This window comes from Pleurodeles waltl, chromosome 9 (genome assembly GCF_031143425.1).
Source record: "Pleurodeles waltl isolate 20211129_DDA chromosome 9, aPleWal1.hap1.20221129, whole genome shotgun sequence".
In the NCBI taxonomy this organism is placed as follows: domain Eukaryota; kingdom Metazoa; phylum Chordata; class Amphibia; order Caudata; family Salamandridae; genus Pleurodeles; species Pleurodeles waltl.
This window is the reverse complement of record NC_090448.1, coordinates 1092938220-1092964244: the sequence shown is the minus strand read 5'-3', so window position 1 is coordinate 1092964244 and position 26025 is coordinate 1092938220. Positions and strand designations below refer to the sequence as shown.

General features: G+C 43.9%; 1 protein-coding gene across 3 annotated transcripts in view; it reads left to right on the top strand.

Moving 5' to 3' along the window:
- Window positions 1-26025, top strand: part of ZNF106 (zinc finger protein 106) — a 331145-nt gene that overhangs the window by 36444 nt on the left and 268676 nt on the right. For all 3 annotated transcript variants that reach the window (XM_069208786.1, XM_069208785.1, XM_069208787.1), the window contains one exon: window positions 21584-21715. In XM_069208786.1, the coding sequence (XP_069064887.1) occupies window positions 21662-21715 (54 nt within the window). In that variant the 5' untranslated portion in view covers window positions 21584-21661. The remainder of the gene's footprint in view (window positions 1-21583; window positions 21716-26025) is intronic.

Sequence of the window (26025 nt, the reverse complement as noted above, 5' to 3'; positions counted from 1 at the left end):
TACTGCAGGGGCAGTAGTCGACCTAAGGGGAATAGCTTCAGGATACCTGGTAGCATGATCCACTACTACCAGGATATACAGATTTCCTGAGGCTGTGGGAGGTTCTAGTGGACCAACTATGTCCACACCCACTCTTTCAAAGGGGACCCCCACCACTGGAAGTGGAATGAGGGGGGCCTTTGGGTGCCCACCTGTCTTACCACTGGCTTGACAGGTGGGGCAGGAGAGGCAAAACTCCTTAACCATGTTGGACATATTGGGCCAGTAGAAGTGGTTGACTAACCTCTCCCACGTCTTGGTTTGTCCCAAATGTCCAGCAAGGGGAATGTCATGGGCCAATGTTAGGATGAACTCTCTGAACAGCTGAGGCACTACCACTCTCCTAGTGGCACCAGGTTTGGGGTCTCTGGCCTCAGTGTACAGGAGTCCATCTTCCCAATAGACCCTATGTGTTCCATTTTTCTTGCCTTTGGACTCTTCAGCAGCTTGCTGCCTAAGGCCTTCAAGAGAGGGACAGGTTTCTTGTCCCTTACACAGCTCCTCCCTTGAGGGTCCCCCTGGGCCTAAGAGCTCAACCTGATAAGGTTCAAGCTCCAAAGGCTCAGTTCCCTCAGAGGGCAGAACTTATTCCTGAGAAGAGAGGTTCCCTTTCTTTTGCTGTGTTGCAGTTGGTTTCCCAACTGACTTTCCTGTTCTCTTGGTAGGCTGGGCCATTTTTCCAGACTCCAGCTCTACTTTTTCGCCCTGTGCCTTGCATTGTGCTCTTGTTTTCACACACACCAGTTCAGGGATACCCAGCATTGCTGCATGGGTTTTTAGTTCTACCTCAGCCCATGCTGAGGACTCCAGGTCATTTCCAAGCAGACAGTCCACTGGGATATTTGAGGAGACCACCACCTGTTTCAGGCCATTGACCCCTCCCCATTCTAAAGTAACCATTGCCATGGGATGTACTTTTCTCTGATTGTCAGCGTTGGTGACTGTGTACGTTTTTCCAGTCAGGTATTGGCCAGGGGAAACCAGTTTCTCTGTCACCATGGTGACACTGGCACCTGTATCCCTCAGGCCCTCTATTCTAGTCCCATTAATTAAGAGTTGCTGTCTGTATTTTTGCATGTTAGGCGGCCAGACAGCTAGTGTGGCTAAATCCACCCCACCCTCAGAAACTAGAGTAGCTTCAGTGTGGACCCTGATTTGCTCTGGGCACACTGTTGATCCCACTTGGAGACTAGCCATACCAGTGTTACCTGGATGGGAGTTTGGAGTGGAACCTTTCTTGGGACAGGCCTTGTCTCCAGTTTGGTGTCCATGCTGTTTACAGCTATGACACCAGGCCTTTTTGGGATCAAAGTTTTTACCCTTGTACCCATTGTTTTGTGAAGAGGCTCTGGGCCCACCCTCCTGTGCAGGTTTTTGGGGGCCTGTAGAAGACTCTTTACTATTTTTAGTTTTGGTTGTCTCATCACCCTTCCCCTGGGGAGTCTTTGTGACCCCTTTCTTTTGGTCACCCCCTGTTGAAGTCTTGGACACCCTTGTCTTGACCCAATGGTCCGCCTTCTTTCCCAATTCTTGGGGAGAAATTGGTCCTAGGTCTACCAGATGCTGATGCAGTTTATCATTGAAACAATTACTCAATAGGTGTTCTTTCACAAATAAATTGTACAGCCCATCATAATTACTTACACCACTGCCTTGAATCCAACCATCTAGTGTTTTCACTGAGTAGTCAGCAAAGTCAACCCAGGTCTGGCTCGAGGATTTTTGAGCCCCCCTGAACCTAATCCTGTACTCCTCAGTGGAGAATCCAAAGCCCTCAATCAGGGTACCCTTCATGAGGTCATAAGATTCTGCATCTTTTCCAGAGAGTGTGAGGAGTCTATCCCTACACTTTCCAGTGAACATTTCCCAAAGGAGAGCACCCCAGTGAGATCTGTTCACTTTTCTGGTTACACAAGCCCTCTCAAAAGCTGTGAACCACTTGGTGATGTCATCACCATCTTCAAATTTTGTCACAATCCCTTTGGGGATTTTTAACATGTCAGGAGAATCTCTGACCCTATTTATATTGCTGCCACCATTGATGGGTCCTAGGCCCATCTCTTGTCTTTCCCTTTCTATGGCTAGGAGCTGTCTCTCTAAAGCCAATCTTTTGGCCATCCTGGCTAACAGGAGGTCATCTTCACTGAGAGCATCCTCAGTGATTTCAGAAATGTGGGACCCTCCTGTGAGGGATTCACTATTTCTGACTAACACAGTTGGAGACAGGACTTGAGGGGTCCTGTTCTCCCTATTTAGGACTGGAGGAGGGACATTGGCCTCCAAGTCACTAATTTCTTCCTCTGTGAGGTCATCATCAGAGGGGTTGGCTTTTTCAAACTCTGCCAACAGCTCCTGGAGCTGAATTTTGGTAGGTCTGGAGCCAATGGTTATTTTTTTGATATTACAGAGAGACCTTAGCTCCCTCATCTTAAGATGGAGGTAAGGTGTGGTGTCGAGTTCCACCACATTCATCTCTGTATCAGACATTATTTTGCTAAGAGTTGGAAGACTTTTTAAAGAATCTAAAACTGTTTCTAGAATCTAATTTCAAACTTTTAACAAACTTTTAAACTCTAAAAGACAATACTAAACAGGGACTTTACACACAAGGCCCTAGCAGGACTTTTAAGAATTTAGAACAATTTCAAATTGCAAAAATGAATTTCTAATGACAATTTTGGAATTTGTCGTGTGATCAGGTATTGGCTGAGTAGTCCAGCAAATGCAAAGTCTTGTACCCCACCGCTGATCCACCAATGTAGGAGGTTGGCTCTGTATGTGCTATTTCAAAGTAAGGAATAGCATGCACAGAGTCCAAGGGTTCCCCTTAGAGGTAAAATAGTGGTAAAAATAGATAATACTAATGCTCTATTTTGTGGTAGTGTGGTCGAGCAGTAGGCTTATCCAAGGAGTAGTGTTAAGCATTTGTTGTACATACACATAGACAATAAATGAGGTACACACACTCAGAGACAAATCCAGCCAATAGGTTTTTATATAGAAAAATATCTTTTCTTAGTTTATTTTAAGAACCACAGGTTCAAATTCTACATGTAATATCTCATTCGAAAGGTATTGCAGGTAAGTACTTTAGGAACTTCAAATCATCAAAATTGCATGTATACTTTTCAAGTTATTCACAAATAGCTGTTTTAAAAGTGGACACTTAGTGCAATTTTCACAGTTCCTAGGGGAGGTAAGTATTTGTTAGGTTAACCAGGTAAGTAAGACACTTACAGGGCTTAGTTCTTGGTCCAAGGTAGCCCACCGTTGGGGGTTCAGAGCAACCCCAAAGTCACCACACCAGCAGCTCAGGGCCGGTCAGATGCAGAGTTCAAAGTGGTGCCCCTAACACATAGGCTAGAATGGAGAGAAGGGGGTGCCCCGGTTCCGGTCTGCTTGCAGGTAAGTACCCGCGTCTTCGGAGGGCAGACCAGGGGGGTTTTGTAGGGCACCGGGGGGGACACAAGCCCACACAGAAATTTCACCCTCAGCAGCGCGGGGGCGGCCGGGTGCAGTGTAGAAACAAGCGTCGGGTTTGTAATGGAAGTCAATGGGAGATCTAGGGATCTCTTCAGCGCTGCAGGCAGGCAAGGGGGGGGTTCCTCGGGGAAACCTCCACTTGGGCAAGGGAGAGGGACTCCTGGGGGTCACTCCTCCAGTGAAAGTCCGGTCCTTCAGGTCCTGGGGGCTGCGGGTGCAGGGTCTCTCCCAGGTGTCGGGACTTAGGATTCAAAGAGTCGCGGTCAGGGGAAGCCTCGGGATTCCCTCTGCAGGCGGCGCTGTGGGGGCTCAGGGGGGACAGGTTTTTGTACTCACAGTCTTAGAGTAGTCCTGGGGTCCCTCCTGAGGTGTTGGATCGCCACCAGCCGAGTCGGGGTCGCCGGGTGCAGTGTTGCAAGTCTCACGCTTCTTGCGGGGAGCTTGCAGGGTTCTTTAAAAGCTGCTGGAAACAAAGTTGCAGCTTTTCTTGGAGCAGGTCCACTGTCCTCGGGAGTTTCTTGTCTTTTCGAAGCAGGGGCAGTCCTCAGAGGATGTCGAGGTCGCTGGTCCCTTTGGAAGGCGTCGCTGGAGCAGGATCTTTGGAAGGCAGGAGACAGGCCGGTGAGTTTCTGGAGCCAAGGCAGTTGTCGTCTTCTGGTCTTCCTCTGCAGGGGTTTTTCAGCTAGGCAGTCCTTCTTCTTGTAGTTGCAGGAATCTAATTTTCTAGGGTTCAGGGTAGCCCTTAAATACTAAATTTAAGGGCGTGTTTAGGTCTGGGGGGTTAGTAGCCAATGGCTACTAGCCCTGAGGGTGGGTACCCCCTCTTTGTGCCTCCTCCCAAGGGGAGGGGGTCACAATCCTAATCCTATTGGGGGAATCCTCCATCTGCAAGATGGAGGATTTCTAAAAGTTAGAGTGACTTCAGCTCAGGACACCTTAGGGGCTGTCCTGACTGGCCAGTGACTCCTCCTTGCTGCTTTCTTTGTTCCCTCCAGCCTTGCCGCCAAAAGTGGGGGCCGTGGCCGGAGGGGGCGGGCAACTCCACTAAGCTGGAGTGCCCTGCTGGGCTGTGACAAAGGGGTGAGCCTTTGAGGCTCACCGCCAGGTGTCACAGCTCCTGCCTGGGGGAGGTGTTAGCATCTCCACCCAGTGCAGGCTTTGTTACTGGCCTCAGAGTGACAAAGGCACTCTCCCCATGGGGCCAGCAACATGTCTCTGGTGTGGCAGGCTGCTGGAACTAGTCAGCCTACACAGACAGTCGGTTAAGTTTCAGGGGGCACCTCTAAGGTGCCCTCTGTGGTGTATTTTACAATAAAATGTACACTGGCATCAGTGTGTGTAAAGAAATGGCTCCCTGTTGCAGTTACCCCCCCACTTTTTGCCTGATACTGATGCTGACTTGACTGAGAAGTGTGCTGGGACCCTGCTAACCAGGCCCCAGCACCAGTGTTCCTTCACCTAAAATGTACCATTGTATCCACAATTGGCACACCCTGGCATTCAGATAAGTCCCTTGTAACTGGTACTTCTAGTACCAAGGGCCCTGATGCCAAGGGAGGTCTCTAAGGGCTGCAGCATGTCTTATGCCACCCTGGAGACCTCTCACTCAGCACAGACACACTGCTTGCCAGCTTGTGTGTGCTAGTGAGGACAAAACGAGTAAGTCGACATGGCACTCCCCTCAGGGTGCCATGCCAGCCTCTCACTGCCTATGCAGTATAGGTAAGACACCCCTCTAGCAGGCCTTACAGCCCTAAGGCAGGGTGCACTATACCATAGGTGAGGGTACCAGTGCATGAGCATGGTACCCCTACAGTGTCTAAACAAAACCTTAGACATTGTAAGTGCAGGGTAGCCATAAGAGTATATGGTCTGGGAGTCTGTCAAACACGAACTCCACAGCACCATAATGGCTACACTGAAAACTGGGAAGTTTGGTATCAAACTTCTCAGCACAATAAATGCACACTGATGCCAGTGTACATTTTATTGTAAAATACACCACAGAGGGCACCTTAGAGGTGCCCCCTGAAACTTAACCAACTATCTGTGTAGGCTGACTGGTTCCAGCAGCCTGCCACACTAGAGACATGTTGCTGGCCCCATGGGGAGAGTGCCTTTGTCACTCTGAGGCCAGTAACAAAGCCTGCACTGGGTGGAGATGCTAACACCTCCCCCAGGCAGGAACTGTGACACCTGGCGGTGAGCCTCAAAGGCTCCCCCCTTTTGTCACAGCCCAGCAGGGCACTCCAGCTTAGTGGAGTTGCCCGCCCCCTCCGGCCACGGCCCCCACTTTTGGCGGCAAGGCTGGAGGGAACAAAGAAAGCAACAAGGAGGAGTCACTGGCCAGTCAGGACAGCCCCTAAGGTGTCCTGAGCTGAAGTGACTCTAACTTTTAGAAATCCTCCATCTTGCAGATGGAGGATTCCCCCAATAGGGTTAGGATTGTGACCCCCTCCCCTTGGGAGGAGGCACAAAGAGGGTGTACCCACCCTCAGGGCTAGTAGCCATTGGCTACTAACCCCCCAGACCTAAACACGCCCTTAAATTTAGTATTTAAGGGCTACCCTGAACCCTAGAAAATTAGATTCCTGCAACTACAAGAAGAAGGACTGCCTAGCTGAAAACCCCTGCAGAGGAAGACCAGAAGACGACAACTGCCTTGGCTCCAGAAACTCACCGGCCTGTCTCCTGCCTTCCAAAGATCCTGCTCCAGCGACGCCTTCCAAAGGGACCAGCGACCTCGACATCCTCTGAGGACTGCCCCTGCTTCGAAAAGACAAGAAACTCCCGAGGACAGCGGACCTGCTCCAAGAAAGGCTGCAACTTTGTTTCCAGCAGCCTTGAAAGAACCCTGCAAGCTCCCCGCAAGAAGCGTGAGACTTGCAACACTGCACCCGGCGACCCCGACTCGGCTGGTGGAGATCCAACACCTCAGGAGGGACCCCAGGACTACTCTGATACTGTGAGTACCAAAACCTGTCCCCCCTGAGCACCCACAGCGCCGCCTGCAGAGGGAATCTCGAGGCTTCCCCTGACCGCGACTCTTTGAATCCAAAGTCCCGACGCCTGGGAGAGACCCTGCACCCGCAGCCCCCAGGACCTGAAGGACCGGACTTTCACTGGAGAAGTGACCCCCAGGAGCCCCTCTCCCTTGCCCAAGTGGAGGTTTCCCCGAGGAACCCCCCCCTTGCCTGCCTGCAGCGCTGAAGAGATCCCGAGATCTCTCATAGACTAACATTGAAAACCCGACGCTTGTTTCTACACTGCACCCGGCCGCCCCCGCGCTGCTGAGGGTGAAATTTCTGTGTGGGCTTGTGTCCCCCCCGGTGCCCTACAAAACCCCCCTGGTCTGCCCTCCGAAGACGCGGGTACTTACCTGCAAGCAGACCGGAACCGGGGCACCCCCTTCTCTCCATTCTAGCCTATGTGTTTTGGGCACCACTTTGAACTCTGCACCTGACCGGCCCTGAGCTGCTGGTGTGGTGACTTTGGGGTTGCTCTGAACCCCCAACGGTGGGCTACCTTGGACCAAGAACTAAGCCCTGTAAGTGTCTTACTTACCTGGTTAAGCTAACAAATACTTACCTCCCCTAGGAACTGTGAAAATTGCACTAAGTGTCCACTTTTAAAACAGCTATTTGTGAATAACTTGAAAAGTATACATGCAATTTTGATGATTTGAAGTTCCTAAAGTACTTACCTGCAATACCTTTCGAATGAGATATTACATGTAGAATTTGAACCTGTGGTTCTTAAAATAAACTAAGAAAAGATATTTTTCTATACAAAAACCTATTGGCTGGATTTGTCTCTGAGTGTGTGTACCTCATTTATTGTCTATGTGTATGTACAACAAATGCTTAACACTACTCCTTGGATAAGCCTACTGCTCGACCACACTACCACAAAATAGAGCATTAGTATTATCTATTTTTACCACTATTTTACCTCTAAGGGGAACCCTTGGACTCTGTGCATGCTATTCCTTACTTTGAAATAGCACATACAGAGCCAACTTCCTACAGTGTGCATTTATTGTGCTGAGAAGTTTGATACCAAACTTCCCAGTTTTCAGTGTAGCCATTATGGTGCTGTGGAGTTCGTGTTTGACAGACTCCCAGACCATATACTCTTATGGCTACCCTGCACTTACAATGTATAAGGTTTTGTTTAGACACTGTAGGGGTACCATGCTCATGCACTGGTACCCTCACCTATGGTATAGTGCACCCTGCCTTAGGGCTGTAAGGCCTGCTAGAGGGGTGTCTTACCTATACTGCATAGGCACTGAGAGGCTGGCATGGCACCCTGAGGGGAGTGCCATGTCGACTTACTTGTTTTGTCCTCACTAGCACACACAAGCTGGTAAGCAGTGTGTCTGTGCTGAGTGAGAGGTCTCCAGGGTGGCATAAGACATGCTGCAGCCCTTAGAGACCTTCCTTGGCATCAGGGCCCTTGGTACTAGAAGTACCAGTTACAAGGGACTTATCTGGATGCCAGGGTCTGCCAATTGTGGATACAAAAGTACAGGTTAGGGAAAGAACACTGGTGCTGGGGCCTGGTTAGCAGGCCTCAGCACACTTTCAATTGTAAACATAGCATCAGCAAAGGCAAAAAGTCAGGGGGCAACCATGCCATGGAGGCATTTCCTTACACTGTTTATCAGTGTTTCCTCCATGATCGATCAGGTGACTCGGGTAAGACCCACGGGGGAAGTGGTAGAAAAGGCCCATTGCCACGCACCCTGAGAAAAACTGCAAGTCACTGCGCAGCTAACTTTCCTACCTCACCACTCAGCACAGGCGGCAGATCGGACAGCAGCAATTGTAGCCCTTAACCAAAGCTCGGGAAAGACGTTAACCATTTACGCAGATTCAGCCTATGTCACCACCACGGTGCAGTCCAGCACAGGAAGGTGGAAAAAGTGAGGGTTTCTGAAATCGGACCGCACACCAGTCGCACATCAGGACCTCTTAGAGTTACCGATTGATGCACTGCATGAATGCGTAGCTGTGGTAAAATGCGCCACTCATACAGGTGGCAAGGATTTTGTATCCTGGGGAAATGCATTAGCTGACCAATTTGCAAAATAGGGCAACTTATGGTACCATTGAGGGGACAAGTGTACTTCCCTTACAACAGTTATCAGAGGCAGAAGCCCCTCAGGACAAGCCTTACACGGAAACGGCAGGGTTGTACTTGAGGGAGTTGCAAAAAACAGCAATGCATGAAGAAAAGGAGCAATGGGTAGCCAGGGGCTGCACGTAGACCACGAACTACCTCATATACCAACACACATCCACAGGGAAACCTGTCATGCTGCAGAGCTTAGTCAACATACCTTTGCCTCAGTTACACTTATCAACACACACAGACAAAGACAACATGATAGCAGAGTTTCTAAAAACCTTCCATAGCAAACACCTCATGAACTGCACCTCAAACGTTTTTGAACTTTCGAAACTAAGAAACTCCAACCATGAGAGGGCTACATACATCACCACTGGATTCATCCCATGATGCTCAGAAAGTTATGTAATTTTGCACATGTGTACATTCATTGTCTATTATAGTTACCGCATTCATTTGCTAAGGAACAGCCCAGTCGTATGGAGTCCATTCAGAGAATATCACCGCCTTTGTGTAGGGACTACTCCCATGTTACTTCTATTTACACCGAACAAAAAACCACAGTTCCACACTCACTAGACAGTGTCCTTCCTCTTACACAACATACTAACAGGACATGACCGCCGTGGGCTCCAAGACATTAGCCAGGTCATGTTATGTCTGTTTGCTGATACCACATGCAGTAGGAGCAGAGAGGCTTTAAGCATAGTTCAACAGACTCTAGTGCCCATCCACCGTACATCACCTTTGTTTGACATTTTCTGACACTAGCCTATAGATGGGATTTTGGCGGTTTACTTTTGGTCCTAATGCTACTTCCTTATGAGGACACAGCTTTGAGGTCCCTTAAGTTGAGTACATGACCAAATACATTTTACTATTACAGTTGTGTTGATTGTCTTGAACGATTTCACAGCCGTACCACCTATACTTAGATTAGTTGTTGAAACTATTAGCCTTGAAAAAGTCACAAGGGTAACGAAACACGTGTTTGTTGTTGATATCCTAACATGTTCTTTGTGAAGAATGGATAAATAAGTTCAAACTAATCTGTTCTCTACAGATCCTTATTTTTGAGGACTTTACTACAAGTGTGGACTTTTCTTTGAGTACTGCGGTATCTTTCGGTTTATGTGTATATATAGTGAAGCTGTTTCAACTATCAGTATTTATGCCTTTGGGTAGGAGGGCATAGCTTACCAAATAGCACCACCCTGACATACTGATTCAGAATATTTCTTTACCTACGTATATTAGGTTCTTTTGGAGGTGCGATTGATTATACTAATACTTTAGATTAAAACTAGAGTTCCCTTTGAATCAGAAACTGTGAGTGTTAACAAAGAAGACCTTTATGTGCCAATTAACAGTTGCTTAGATGGGAGAACCGTCATCCTGGAGGGTACATATGCCTCAAATGTTGATCAAACCAACTTCTGGTCCTGTTTATCACATTGTCAGTTGGATTTGGCCTCTATTCTTTGGATCCTGGGGTGATTTTTTTTAACTTTGTTAGATACCTTGTTAGATAGTTCAACTCAGTTCATTCTGAGGTAACTATTTCCCTTAGTAATAACAGGAAAGCAATCCAATGGGATAAGATTAGCCTTTGTGTCAGCACTGTAATCCAAATATATACCAACTTTAATTGTATTCTGAGGCCATTTTATGGCCATCCAATTAGTAAGATCCAGTTGAATAAGTTACATAATTACCTATTTTTGATTTTATTTCAACTTTGCACAAAGCAAATGGTTGTTACTAAAGAACAGTCAGCCTATTGCTCCCCTTCATGGTACTCAGGCATGTGCCGTAAAGCCAAAGGGCAACTAATTAGGGCTATTAGACAAGGTAATCGTGCTCAGATTAAGCACTATCGTGCAGACTGTAAAGCAGTAATAAATAACAAGAAAGCCGTGGATAGATTCTAATTGGCTAACCCTTTTAGAAATTATGAAAAAAAGACCAAAAGTCATTTTGGCAGATTTTTGTGCATGGTGATTCCTTTACCTCCAGTCCAATTGAGTATGCAGTACAGCCATTTTACAACAATGTATGCTGCCCCTTCTAATGTAGATAAATTAGAAGTAAATTCTGGGGTACAAGTGAGATCAGGTTCAGAAAATACCCTTAATTTCTCAATTGAGGATACCAATGCTCCTTTTTCAATAGCCTAAAAGCATTATTGGCTGTATCTTTGCTAATGGCCTACCAGGCGGCCTCCCATTCTACTCTCTAGCTATTCTTACCCTTCGGTGAGGTGGCATCTACCTAGTCAGATATTAATAATGCTTTTCTTGTATAGTATAGGGAGTTGTATCCGACACCAAGTGATACCACTGTGGATTTAATAATTTCTTTAATCCAGTTTGATTGCTCGGTCTCAGTCAGGGCTGTACAAGACCTTAAACTCCCCTATACACTTCAGGAAATTAGAGCAGTGCTTCATGCCCTACCTCGTAGGAAAATCCACACAATTAATACCCAGACTCCTCACAATAGATGCCTCTTCCTTCAACTCTGGTCACCTCCCACTGTCATTGAATGAGGCCATTGTCTCCACTATGCTGGAAGCACATAAGGAATCCACAGATATGTCCTCCTAGCACTCATATAAAACAGATTTGAAGATCCTTTCTAAATTATTGGCCAGTATATTGCTTCTGAAATTACTGGGACTGTTCATAGCGGTCAGCCTGGTTTTATACCAGGCCGTAACTTTTCTGTCAAACTTTGAGGCTTTGTGATGTCATTAATGGCCAATCCGGGGTTTTGTCAAAAGCAGGAGGTATTAACCTCGATTTGGTGAAAGCTTTGATTCCCTGAGTTCGGGGTACATGCATAAGGGTGTTGGAATAAATCCAAGTGGGTCAGAATTTGTATATGTGGGTATGTATTCTATATGCAAACCCAATTTGCGGAGTAAATACGGGACAGTGTATCTCTGATTCTTTTGGGTTGGGCACTGGCATTCCTCAGGACTGCCCTTTATCACCATTACTATTCGTACTGGAGATAGAAACCTTCGCAGCTAGATTGTGGCTCCTGAGCAATGGGGAATATAAATCTGAGGCACATTACAAATTGCGTCTTTTTACGTTAATTATATGCTCTTCTGTATTAGGGATGCACAAATGGATCTCACCCCTATTGCACAACATCCAGACGACTTTGACTGCATCTCTGGACTGCATTCTAATTGGTCCAGATACTGCATTTTGCCTCCTGGGTCAGGCTTCCTTACCTCAGCATTTACTGTTGGATGCCAGGCTACAACAGAAGGCTACTTCATTTAAATACCTACAGATTAATGTTTATCACTCCACAGATGACCATTCAAGATGCTAATCTTGGAATGAAAAACCAGACACTTAGAATGCAATTTGCATTCTGGTCTTTGTTAACCTTGTTGATCACAGGCCGGATAGTGTTGAGCAAAATAGTGGTACTTCCATGTCTCTTATGTTATTTAACTAATATTCCCCTAGTTCTCCCTCACTTCTTTTTGAAGGTGGTGATAAATCGCTGGGGTAATTTATTGGCAATGAGGGCTGCCTTCAGATTGGTATGTACTCTTTAAAACCTCCGGTTGAAGTTGGCGATCTCGGCCTACTTAGCAGCGCCACTTCAGTGGGTGGTTAAGTGGCTAGCGTGTCACTTCTTAACAGAAACAGGGTTTACCTCCTCAAATTACAAAATGGGCTCATTTCATTCATTGCTAATTTCTACAAGATACCTGCATCCCCACCACCATCACTATTGCCTTGTCACATCTCTAGCGCTTTCGGGTGTTTGCACCACGTGTAGCTCCTTATGCCCCTTCTATTCCCCTCCTTAGGCTGTCAGTTTGGACCAGTCTGATTTGTCCATCCCAAATCAGATTATGGACCAAACAGGATTTATACACATTAACTGATCTATTTGCTAATGAAGACCTCATGGAATTTGCAACACTAATGACTAATTTTGAAACCCCATACCCCAGGTCATTTTCTTATTTTTGTGCATACAAAATAATACCTTCTTGGTTTATTTCAAATCTATCTGGTAGAATCTTCCGCATATGAAGGATATCAGACGCTATATACCCTGGGGAATGGAGGCAAATTCATCAGATGGCTTTATCAAATGCATCTCCCCCAATTGAGATCAATACAGAAGTTCCCTACATGCGAAGTGGGAATTAGATTGGTCGCGTCCATTGCACAATGCTGTGTGTCAGAGGATATTGAAATATCGCACTACTCATATTTTGAGTATATTCAATTTAACATTTTGAATAGAGCATATTTGACACCAAAACAAATCAATGGGATATATCCCGATGTGAATTCAGGCTGCCCTCGATGCTGAATAACATATGCTTATTTATCACACATGCTCTCATCTAGTGGCTCTGTGATCATTTATTAGCCCAACATTATGGAACTCCTCTACCAAGTGACAGGCAGGACTCTGGTTAATTCTTGAGACTCGTCATCACTGGGTCTTTTTCCTTGACCTAAAACGGACAGGGCTAAATTATCAACATAGCATTATTATCCAAAAGAAATAACACAAACTATGAAAACCCATCACTCCCCTACATTGGAAACATGGAGTAAAGTTTTACTCTCCTGGCTGACATCTGAGAGCACTCACTTGCGCAGAAAGGAGCAAGGCTTGAGGAAACCCTTACCAAGGACGGTGTTTGCCCTGTATAGAGCCCCCTGAGGTAATCTACTTATTCTGTTTTATAGTATACAGTTACTTTTTTGTATACATTTTTTAAATGACAATTTTCTGTGCAAATTACACTGTTTATTCTTAGAGACCTGTATTATGAAATTTGGTTATTGGTCTGGTCCTAGAACAATCCAACTGTATGGAACTGCTAGATGGAGGGAGGGTCAACTGGGATTTTCGTGTGGTTACACGAAACAAAAGTACAGGGCAAGGTGGTTACGGGGGTGGGGGAGTGGCCAGCGTTGCTGTAAATCATGTTATGGCAAGTTATTTGTATTTGAGATACTATCCCATCATTTTTTGGTTATTAGCATAAAATGTAATTGTATGATCAAGAATTGCCAACATAAAAACGGAAAGAAGGATAAAACAAGCATTTGCAATACATTGCGTCTTATGTTTGCTCAAGTTAGAGCTATTAGCATTGTAAATTCCTAACTGGACTCTTCTTGCCACATAAATTGAAAATGAAAAGTAAAACAGATGACATAAGCAAGCCGATTCAAAGCGCCAAGGCCACCATGAGCATGATCACGAAGGAGAGGCACAAAAGGAACAGCCATTTGCAATACAATTAGTCTTGCATTTTCGTGAGTTAGAGCTATTGGCATTGTAAATTCAGAACTGGAATTTTCTTGCCACATAAATTGGTCAACCCTGTCTCATAATTTTGTCTTTTCCTGCCATGTTTTGGTGGTCACTGGCAGCTACTGACATCAGAAATGTCTGAACAGAAATTGGCAAATGAGGTTTAAAAAGTATTTTCTTTTTATTTTAACAGAATGAGAAGTCTTGCAAGAGTTCTTGCCTAGCATTTCAACAAAGCTCTAATGAAGTTAACAGTAGCAGAGCACCCTAAGATGTTTTATGGCCCCCAAAAAGTTGATAAGCAATGCTATGTGTGCAATATCCTGAGTGCTGGCAGAGAGGGGCCCTGGGGAGAGAGACTCTGCGAGGTAAAGCAAGTTTCACATCATTGCTTTTAGGTTTAGCTACGTACTGCCAGAAAAGGCATATTGTGACTTTTCTGAGCAGTCAGCTAAACGACCGGGTGTTTCTTTTGTAAAATAAGCTTATTTAAGGAGCCAGAGGTAAACAAGGACAGCACCGGAATAAAGCCAAAACAAATGTCTGCAACATGGGAGTAGGTGGGAGGAATGGAATGTTGCAACAAAACAGCCAGCTACCAGCCTAAAACACCCACATTGAAAAGGCAACAACAAAGAAATAACAAAAAAAGTCAGTCACAGCAACTGATAAAGAAACCAAAGTGGAATAATACAATAGTTGGTCACTGCTCTGAAACAGAAAAAGGAGGGAGAAGAAGGTAGAACTGATCACTAGCGAGCAAGAATTTTTAAAGGACACTGCAACCAACAAATGAAATTGCTTTAAGCCATAAGAATTATACTAAAAGTATACAGGAGATCGAACGCTTACGCTTGACCTAAAAAGCAAGATGATGATTATGTGTAATGATGCTGTGGTGACTGTAGGAAATCTGCATTTCCTGCATGGACTTTGTTTTCTGTTTTTTTTTTTCTTTTTTTTTTTTTGCACCCTATTTTTGGTCTGTGACTCTACCCGTGCTTAAACAGGAGTAAAGTGCCTGTGCACCCCCTTTATATATTTGTCATATTTAAATGGCCAAGAAGTCACTATTATATGGTGTTGAAAATGCACCCATGGCACTGAAGTTAAATTTCAACTGTGGACTGCAGCACCAATTATGCGGTCCACAGAGTTGGTGCCTAAAACACGGCTTCAGGTCTACCATGTGTAACCTCCAGGGGGATGGAATTTAATAAAATATCTACTTGTCCTGTAAAAAAAAAACTACTTGTCCCTTGGTGCCATGTAGTGCGACTGCAAAATATGGCAGCAATCTCATTGTGTAAGAGCTCTGATAACACCCTCTCTGATCATGCCAGGTCTAATACTATAGTAGTGCTTGAATACTTGCAATTTCAATCAGGGCTAATACTGTAGTAGGGCTTGAATGCTTGCAATTTCAATACCTATAGCAATTTCCTTATTTTGCTACCTTTCTGCAGATCTACACAATGGGGCTGGTGGAAGCAATAAGCAATAGTTTCAGGGCTGGAATGCCTTTGAGTCTGTAAACCTACTAACTTACATGTTTTAGGGATGTTCACTAGCTCTTCTCTAATCTTTTCCCATACTGGGAAAGTTGGAAATGTACTCCTGACAATGACAGAAGTAGAAGCTCTTCTAGGATTGGGAAAAAAGTGGTTCAGTCAACATGAACTTATAAACGCTCAATAGATTTTCACATGAGCAAATCTACATATTTGCTCGTGCTAAAATAAAGTTCACAAATATTTTCTAGGAGTACGATTTCCTCGTCTACTTCTGCCAGTTCTTGTGAATTCATAAAGACACTTTCAAAGACATATAGCATATTGGCACACAAAGTGGTATGGTTCAGTGCCAGGAACTACAGTGGCAATCGAAATCGCATAACGAAACTGGAGGGGCCCCTCTACAAAGAACATGGAGGTCACCTCCTTCACTCCCCCCCTCCCCCCCCCCCCCCCCCAGACTCACTCAGTGCAGGGCTGTGATGAGAGGATCCCCCTACACTGCAGGAGCTGTGGGGCCATTGTTGTACCACTGGTGGCAATGGGTGCTTTTTGAGACAAAAACACATTTAGTTTTTTGCTTTTTTGCCAGTGTTAGTTACAATGGTGAGGGCCTGGTAGCTCCCACAACAATAATGTGTTACAAAAGCTGTGTCAAAAAAAAGGCATGCATTGACAAAACCTAAAGAGTCACATCAAATGTCGGATCAGTTGGCTTTGCCAGTGCTTGTTTATTTTCATGCTTCCCATAATCTTGTTGGAAATGGTTACACTGATTTTCCATTAGGAATATTTTTTTGAAATACTAGCAGGCATCAACACTTTGCTAAATGATGCATCAAAGAAACAGCATTTAAAATTTCATAGTAGTGACATGTTTTTGTCCTACTTGCATTTTTCTCGGAACATTTTACTTTGAAAGCAAAGAATCCTCACTTTTGCTTACAATCTTCTGCAAACATTTGCATCTAATCAGAGAACATTCTGGGAGCATTATACTTTTTTTACTGGATCCACTGTCAGTAGTGCAGTGTGTCAAAACTAAATTTTGTCTGGAAGAGAAATAACAGTCAATACACAGTCATGGTATGAAAATCATAGCAATGTTTATTTGCTAGAGCCTATAGGCGGAAGACTCTGCTCACAATAACACACTGTGGAACTCTTCAAAAACATCGAGTCATCAGAGGCTTTTTATAAAGTTCAACGCTCATTAGTTTACATTACAAGCACTATTTCACAAGCTACGAAAAGCTGCAAAAACATGCAATTGACAGCAAAAGTAATTATTCTTTAAGAGTAAACAAGCTTATCGTTAAAGTAATTTCAGATATGGCGCCTCCAAGAGGGACTCCTTGTCTCAATTTCAAAGCCCCTGTATAGGGCCCATTGTATTTCATGTGTAGCATCCTAGCCCTCTAAAAGTCACATTCCAGCTTCGTAGTGTAAAAAGCTATAATTCTGTTACACGCCACTTTTATTTTCTCAAACATCCTTGAGAAGTTCCATTTACAAAATAACCAATTCTTCCTCTAAGTCTTCAAAGGTTTTGTGATTTGCGACTGCACAAAGCTGAGATAACACTGTCCCTACACCACGTCTGCATTTATAATTAGAAAACAGAAGACGAGAAAACCTCACGTTTTAGCTCAAGAGGTCAGACAGAGGAATGTATGTATGTGTGTTTAAAGAAAGCAACTTTTAAACAGTATCCTAAATGCAATTACTGAATGCCTGGACAATGGCTCAATTTAACATGTTAATTTTATTTTGCATTCACAAGTGTAACCTTAAAATGTTTTACAGCGCTGACCCTAACAATAAAGGTTTTTTAATCATGAACCATAAATACAAGTTTGCATACCATTAGCTTATGTACACACACATTACCTCAACTGCAGACAGTTCCATTCTGTGTAAACTGGCAGCCAAAGGGTTTGTGCTGCAGGGTTGGGCCTACTTGTCCCAAGGACAAAATAAACATGAAAACTTGTTGTCCTTGACCCAAAGCAATATGTCCCTGAACCTCACTGTAGCAGCATAAAACCCTGCTGTCAAAATAACCATTTTTGAGAAGCAGAAGCCCTACTTTTTTAAAATATTAGCAAGTAACCAGTAAGTACAAAGCATTCATGAGATGTTTGCAAGAGGCTCAAAGCTCTATTGTCAGGTCCCTCTACAAACTCCTGAAAAATGCACCGGCCTAATATCTCCTTCACAAGTTTCACTTGCTCGAGGAGGAGAAACTGATTCAATTTCAAGCCCTGTGCTATGTGCACAACGCAAGAGCTGGGGCCAGCCCCTAAATATCTCCTTGAAATGGTGAAATTACATCCGCCGGCTCATCTCTTACGTTCCAGCGACCTTTCCCTGTGCACTGTTCAAAGAGTAGAATGAACATGCATGGGAGGGCGGTGCTTTGCATATCTGGGCCCTAAACTCTGGAATGCATTACCAGAACACTTGAGAAGTTCCACCTCGCTCACCACTTTCCAAAAACAGCTAAAGACCTGGATGTTTTGAGTCAGATGATTTGGCTATATCCTAACTGTCGTTAGAGTGCCAGGAAACCCCTTGTGGGTAGCTGAGTGCTATACAAAATTTCCTAATAATAAGGTAGGCTGCCTGATATTTAACAGTAGAACATGTGTTCTATTTAGTTGCAAGGCTGTAGCTGGAACCTAGAAAATGTCAAAGTACAGATTACGAAGTGTAATCTGTAAACTTTGACAGGACACTGCTAAAATAGTCATTCAGAGACCATTGCTATATTTATTAAAAATCCAGTTCATTGGTCAAGTTAGATTTCTAATAGATATTTAAGAAAAAGAACTTTAGAAAGTTACTGTTTTACCTGCCTGAAGTTCCTAGTGTCTAATTTGCATTGATCTGCCAGCAGGTGCTCAGCAAGTGCTTCACCTTAAGGAGATGTGAAAACTGCTCCCAAAGCGGATCAGTGGTTTAGGCTGGGCTGGGCTGGGTGAAGGGCAGGCTGGGTCTAGGGCATTTGATCCCTATCAACCCAGCAAGGACAGATTGGGTAGACCCAGGGACTTCATTAACTTGAAAGTGACAGAGGTGAAGCCTGCCCATTCACATTTAGTGCAAGAAGAGATCTGAAGAAGGGAAAGCCTTTGTCCCCAAGGCCCAGCGGGAGGGAAGCTACCCCAGAACTGGTTTGGAGTTGACATAGAGAAGGAAACTACTTATTTCCTTGGCCACAATTGAGGGTGACACAAACCTCTACAAAAGGGAAAAGGAGGATCCCCATCTTGATGTTTAGTAGTAAGGGTCAATGTGGCATTGCAGTAGAGCAACCAAACGCTGCTGGAAAAAGTGGATAGGGTTGCCCCTGGGAACTTTTTTCTCCATTTGTTAGGGTGTGCTCTGAGTCACACCCACCCACTGGCTAGTGGCAACCATAAATGTGGTACCCTATTTAACCTCCTCAGAACACTTTGTGGGTCTTTGGAACATCAGAAGAGGACTGCATCTGCTGTTTGTGATTGGAGAGGAGCCTGAAGGACTGGACCCTGCTTTCTTTTGTGCCTGGGATAAAGTGGGATCCACAGGTCAATTGGCTGCCATTCTTTGTGACTACAGGAACACAACAAGCTGCAAGAAGCCTCCCTGCAGCTGCCCAGCTGACCAGCACCAACTGGACCTGCCAGAACCCTGCTGCTGACCTCAGCTGGAGAGCGCTCTGATCCCCAGGAGGTACCACTGCAAGGTCCCGTACCTTTTGGCTGGCATAGGAGAGTACTTCTCCTGAAGAAAAGATGAAAATATAGAACTTTTAGGCTTCTGGAGACCCCAAAACAACTTCTTCACGCAAAGAAATGACCGATTGTGATGACCCCCAACGTGAAGCTCCAGCAGGACCTGCTCTTCTTGCTGAAAGTGACTGTCTAAGATAACTGCTAACACGAGACTCCAGCGAGACCTGCACTTCATGCCGACAGCCCGCAACGTACAGCTGTTTGCGTTACACCAGTGACCGTTTGCGACACCCGATCTGCTCCTCACGCTAACAACAACCTCCTTGTGGCCTCTGGCAATGCAAACAGAAGCTCCTCATGTGGACCTCAAAAGGCAGCTCTTCAGCAGAATGAACCTGGCCCATGTACTCAACTCGCACTATATTGTGTTCCGCTGAACTTATGACTTTACCTCAGTCCAACGCAATCAGGCATCCGTGAGTGGCCTTTTGTGGTTTTTAATGCAATAAACTATAAAAACACATCTCTGTTTCTTCTGATTAGATTTTTGTCGTCTTGGTGTAATTGTATTCATTAAACTTTGCACTATTTAAAAACAGGGGCATGGCAGCTGTGGGCTCTCCATAATCCCTACCCCGCCCCCTTTTTTTTTTCTTTCTTCTGTTTAAGAACTGTGAAGCCGGGCAGTGAACTTCTGTTTACGCTAAATTAGTTGATGCAGCTAAAATTATGATTTATCAAGTGACATTATGTGCATCACTGTTTTGAGCATCCAACCCGTTCAGCACCCTGAGAGGGAGCCTTGGACTAATTTCCTATCATTAATCTGAGTGAGTCAGGTGTTAAAAGGGTGTCCTTGGTTTTCAGTTAGGTGTGATGATAGTATGGGAACTCTAAGACTCCAGTGATGATAAAAACTTAATTTGTTACAATTGAGGTCATGTAGTCTTTGAATGCCATTCCCACCCACGTTAAAAAAATGTCCTCACAAGACTGTTACTGTTTGTCGGGATTCTTGCTGGAAGATATTTACTGTTGTATGACTGTTGAGAAAAAGACAAGTATGAATAGTTAGATTAACATCTGTCACATTTTTACAAGTCAAATGGAGCCAAAAAATAAATGTTGAGCGTGAATATTTTTAACTCTAGTTCGAATGGTATTTATGGTGTTTCTGATCATGTAGGAGAGTATTCTGCAGTGGCTTGCGGCTAGTGAGGGCGAGGGCGGGTTTCTTGCAACGGAAGTGATTTCCTTACTCATGCACGTGCTTTCTGAATGTGTATGGAAGAGTATATTTACCGACTACATAAAGCGTGCCATGTAGGAAAGCTGTTCCAGTAATAGTCCCATTAGCCATGACCTCCCACTCCTTCCCTGGAGTATGCGCACTTCACCCCACCCCTGCAAAAACAGATGATTATTGCTAGTTATTCTGTGTGGTGCTCCACTGTACGTAATCTGTCAGTGGATGGATCTATGGTGTAGAAAATATGTTGTATACTTAACTATGGTTCCTAATATGCATCACTAAGTTACCGTTATCGAAACTGAAATATTGAGAAGTGAACTCTAGTCCAAGAATAGTAATGTCTCTTACAGTAACTGAGTTCTGAGGTGGGGTTACCTTCATTGTAAATTATTACCACTGAAACAAGTTGTGCTTTACACGTCGACTGATTGATTGAGAATCACCTTCTTTGTTTGCTATCCATACAATGAAAGACATGACCACCGCAATGCCCTCGTTTGCAAAAATACCAAAGGAAGTTTTAATCTAATCCCGGTCTGGCATGCAAGGAACAAATAGTCTACAGGAAAGCTTGATGAAAATGGCTTTGTTGTGGGTCCTTTCTTCACTTTGACCAAATGTGACTGGCCTGCCCTGTGACTTCTGCTTTAAAAATCCTACCAAGATTTTTACATTAACAATGCCGTTTTTCCTTTAAATGGTACTATATTCCTATTGAAAATGTATTTATTTTTTATGTTTGAATGGGGAAAAAAAAGAAAGCGGCCTAATCGGCAGTGAAAACTTGTCTATTGTTTAAACCATTTTTGATTTTCCAGTCTTTTTTCAAAACGTATTTATCTGCTTAATTTTATTGAAGCACCATCATGGAAAAGAAATGTTGGACTTGGATGGGTAGGTTTTCGTTATTTGGGAGGGTATGGCTTTTTAATGAAGGCATTTCTAATGATGAAGTTTTACAGCTGCCATGTTTTTACAAGTAAGTACCATGCATTCATTACATACAAACAAATAAAGCTTGTTTGAAACTGTTTGCATTCAAAGAACACACACAGTTGTATAAATTCTAATGTCAAAGTTGTGTATTAACTTACAATTCATTCACCCTTGCATTTTATTCTTCATTGTAGGAAATGTGTGAAATCGCCAGAGCCGCTAGGTCTGATCTCATCATTGGAGTTATGGCGTGAACCTCTTAGTCGGCCACTATGGTTCGAGAGCGAAAATGCATCTTGTGCCACATCGTGTACAACACAAAAAAGGTAACTTCCTCGTGTTTCTAAACTCACTGAAACAGGAATCGGTTCTTGTGTGCGAGCTTTGTCTATTTACATAGCACCATAGTAATGTGCTTGTGACTTAGTGTACGGCAATGCATGCCATGGTTGGAGAGACTTATTACAAACCTGAGAAAGGTGGTAAGGCCACAAAAATGGGCATTCTGCCAGCTGCCACTTCAGGATAACTTATGCAGTAGAAAAGAGAATGATCAAAGTCAGATGTGGAAGTCTGCTGTGCGAAATCTGCTCATATTTCTTGCTTCATGGTAGGTTGGGTTTCCAGAAGTCCCACCTGCCCTTACGGAAATAGATGGATCTCTGATTGAGTGAAAGTGGACAAAAATAGAGGTGTTCTAAGAGAATGCTATTGTGTTAATGATGAAAGAAATCAGCGGTAGGGCAAATAGTTAAAACAAGGTTAATATCATTGCTGTCATGTGCGGTATGTCACTGTGGTGCTCCAACGCTTCAGAGATACCAGGGCTACATGTGCGCATCGCTTCTTATGTACATCTAGGTATCTCTTTGTATGTTTGAGACATGGCATGCTGTTTGCCCAGCTACCCACCCATCTGTCCTCTTGCTTCTGATTTCTATGTCGAAGGTGTGGCCAGGTGTGCTGTGACTTGACAGCCTAGTACTCACAGTTCACTTGCGTTGTTGCTGAATTTGAAGTGCATGTTTGCTTCGAGCTGAGTGGCTTTGCGCACTGCACATTTGCACTTTACCTCCGTTTTCTGAGCAAGGCGATCTGTGTGGTATCAGAAATCTGGGGGCACAGAGTACAACCTCCATGACTGTAGCGCAGCATTCTCTCTCTGAGAGGCACTTAGGCAACCCTAGTGCTGCTTAAAGACTAACAAAAAGAGCTTTTATTTGAAAGCTAGAGCGTGATTGCCATGGTGTAGTCCTCCTTAATGCCATCATAATGGGCTTGCATATGGTTTAAGTGAAGTGAAAAATCTTTTTATTTTTATTTAGTTGTTCTGTATTTGCAGGCTCTTGGCTGCCGAAAGCTTTAATTTAAAACTGATTCCATGTATGCATTTTGCTGATTGGAAGCACCAATTTTGTATTTGTAACATGTCTGTCTGTGGCGTGCTGTATTGTTTCTCCAAAGTAAAGTAACATGGGTATTAAGAACTAGTGTGAGTTGGTTATTTGAAACATGGGTGCTTTATTTTATGTAAAATTCAGCATAAGCAGTCTAGATTGGTTTAATTGTTTTTGTGAGTTTTTTGTAACATCTTTTTTATTAATTTTTACAGTTCACGTGGTACCAGGCGGTGGGTGCTACCTTAGAATCAGACATTGCATGCTATAGACCTTTTATATCAAGAAAAAAGTAACACTTAGGATATCCAGACTCGATGACACGCAATTCAGCAAGTGTCAATTCTGTTATTACTAGCATTTATAGAGTGCACTCGTACCCAACACAATCTCTTAGCGATACCTTAGCACAAATATCCTGTGATCTAGTGTTTTAGTGCAAAGAGAATAGTACCGGCCTACACATGCTATCAACTGTGATATGGTCTGTTTTGTGTAGACCGACGATCACTGTTTGAGAGGTGTTTCCTAGATTTTGTAGTTTGTGCAATTGTGCGGTGGGAATGGCCTGTGAAAGGAGGTTATGTTCAGTGCAACTGAGAACTGATCGCAGACATCAGTACCATGTACTTGTAATAAAAAGAAAGACCGATGTAAGAAGCAGTCTTGCACTGCAGCAGCAATCTGAGGTCCAAAAGTCATACTGATGTCAAAGGTCAAACCTAGGCTTTTCTTTTTAACTTTGGGTGGAACTTGGATGCAAATACATCCAGTGCTTATATTCACGGGAGACAGGGTTGAAGTGAAGAGATCTCTTCATCTGGTCCACACACACTGAAACAGAGTCTACATAAGGCTGACACCGTATAGAATAGTGGCAATGATATAGAAGAGAGGTGCAAGATATTGAACAGTACAGGTTTTAGAGCGGATTCTTGCAGAACTCCTCATTGATGGCAACACATTCAGAAGGAAGTCCCTACCTAAACTCGTTGCTGTCTCCCTTCCACGAATGTTGCAAATCCTTGGAGGTCACTGAGGTCCATCTTGTAAGAAGGATGCTATACACTATAGCAGTGGTTCCCAACCTTTTGATTTCTGTGGACCCCCACATTAGCATTAATGGAACCCAGGGACCCCCACTGAATCATCATGGGAATCTGGGGACCCCAGCCTGAGTCATTACTGGAAGCTGGGGACCTAATTTGTCAGTATTTGTTAATATTTTTTAATTTTGTAGGCTCTCGCGGACCCCGTGAGAAGGCTTCGCGGACCCCCAGGGGTCCCCGACCACAGGTTGGGAACCACTGAACTATAGTATTAAGAGGTGGGAAAATGGGTATTAAACGACAAGGGAAGAGCCTGAGATGTCATGGCTAATCTGTAAAGACAGTCAGAGGAGCTCACTACTGGCTGTTCAGTTAAGCGTTACAGCTTACTGCCAAGGACAGTAAGTGCTGTTAAAGGCCCTCATCCAGAGTTATAGGCACACGCCACATACTTGTATTTACTGGACAGTGTGCTGTCCCACTGATGAACAATGTCAGTGAGTGATTCTTCATATGGGAAGGAAATACCCGAGCCATTTTAATAAGTAGCCAGTCGTTATGTCACAACACAGTTCTAGTATAATATTTACTTACCACTAGCTGTGGCAGAAGCTACAGGCAGTTCCACAGAGACCTGTTTGCTAATTTCAAGCAACACCAAACAAAGTTAAGAGCATACAGTAATAAAATTCCCAAACCAATTGAGATAAATATTGGCAAAGCCAATAGGTCTCTCTTCAGTGTATTAAAACATGGAAACACCGTCTGCATAACGTCTCCAATGGTTGTACTTAGTCTGGCTGTAATGATGGTGTAATTGGTGTTAATGGATGTAACAAAGATATTGATGTTGGTAATAAAAGTGGTACTGATAATAATGGCAATTGTGATGTTAGTTAATGGTGATGTTGTTAATTGTAATGGTGTAATAGTAACTGTCTAGTGGGAATAATGTTAATGTCCCTGCTAATGGTGATAATAGTTGTTTTAATTGAAATATTGGTGGGTATTGTTGTGGTTGTAGTAATGCTAGCCATTGTGATAATTTAGATGTTTGTGATTGTGATAATGGGTGGGGTAATAGTGGTGTTTGTAGTGGTAATAGCAATAGTGGTTTTGATCATTTTAAAGGTAATAAATATGTGGGAGGCGGTGGTAGATAGTGATAAGTGAGATGTAGTAAAGAGAGTCTTGATATTGAGGAGTTAAGTGTAGCTCAACTCACGCTATAGTCCTTACAAAATAACCTTACAAAGGTTATTGCAGTTAACAATACATTGCTTCTGTATCCAATGCATGTATGCCATAGAGAACTCGGTGTGAGATAATCAAGTGTATTTTTCAGATGTAAAATAATGCCTCATGCATTGCATTGCAAACACTCCATAGGAGGTAATGTGATGCATTAAACAACCAATAGCTTTAGGTTACAGAGAACTACTCCTGGCAGAGACAAAACCTACTGCATATATTAATAACAATAAATTATGGTGACAGCTGCACTTCCTTGAGTCTTTAAAGGCAGACCTAAACAAATTTAGAACAATGTGATAAGATAAAAAGACACATTAATGACTAAAGTCAGATAAGGGATACCAGAGAGAAAGTGTCACTGAACTTCAATGTTAGTGGTAGACTGGGACCTGGTCACAATTTCAGGCTGACCACAATGAAGAAGGGAATTGGGTAAGCCTAGCAGGTCACACCAGTCAAAGTTTTGACCTTACTACTTTGTTACTTTTCTGGTTCTCTGACTCCTCCAATGGAAAAGGCAGAAAGTTAAAGTTTTCTTCAAATTTGGATATGTTGTGTCAAGCTCTCGCATAAGCCTTCAGTTTTGGCTACAAAAACTGAGACCAGGACAAAGTTGGACTTTGTATCTGCTGAAGTTGTTTTAGTGTCATTCTTTTGTATCTCAAAATCATCCAACTTGGAAAGGTTTGATGGTGAAAAACGTTAGTGTTCCAAGAGGCTTGGTGCCTTTCCCACGAGGGCTTGTTGAGCTGTTTTCTTTGAGATAAAACCGTCCCGGTCGGGACAGACCTCAGTATCTTGCCACAGTCCTCTTGAGGTTAAAAGATTACCAAGACCCAAAAGTTTCCTGATGCTTAGAAAGTCACTTTATCTTTCTTGCAGCTCATAGGTCCTCAAGGCAAGCTTCAAGGCACCAGGCCTCTCACCAGCCTGAGC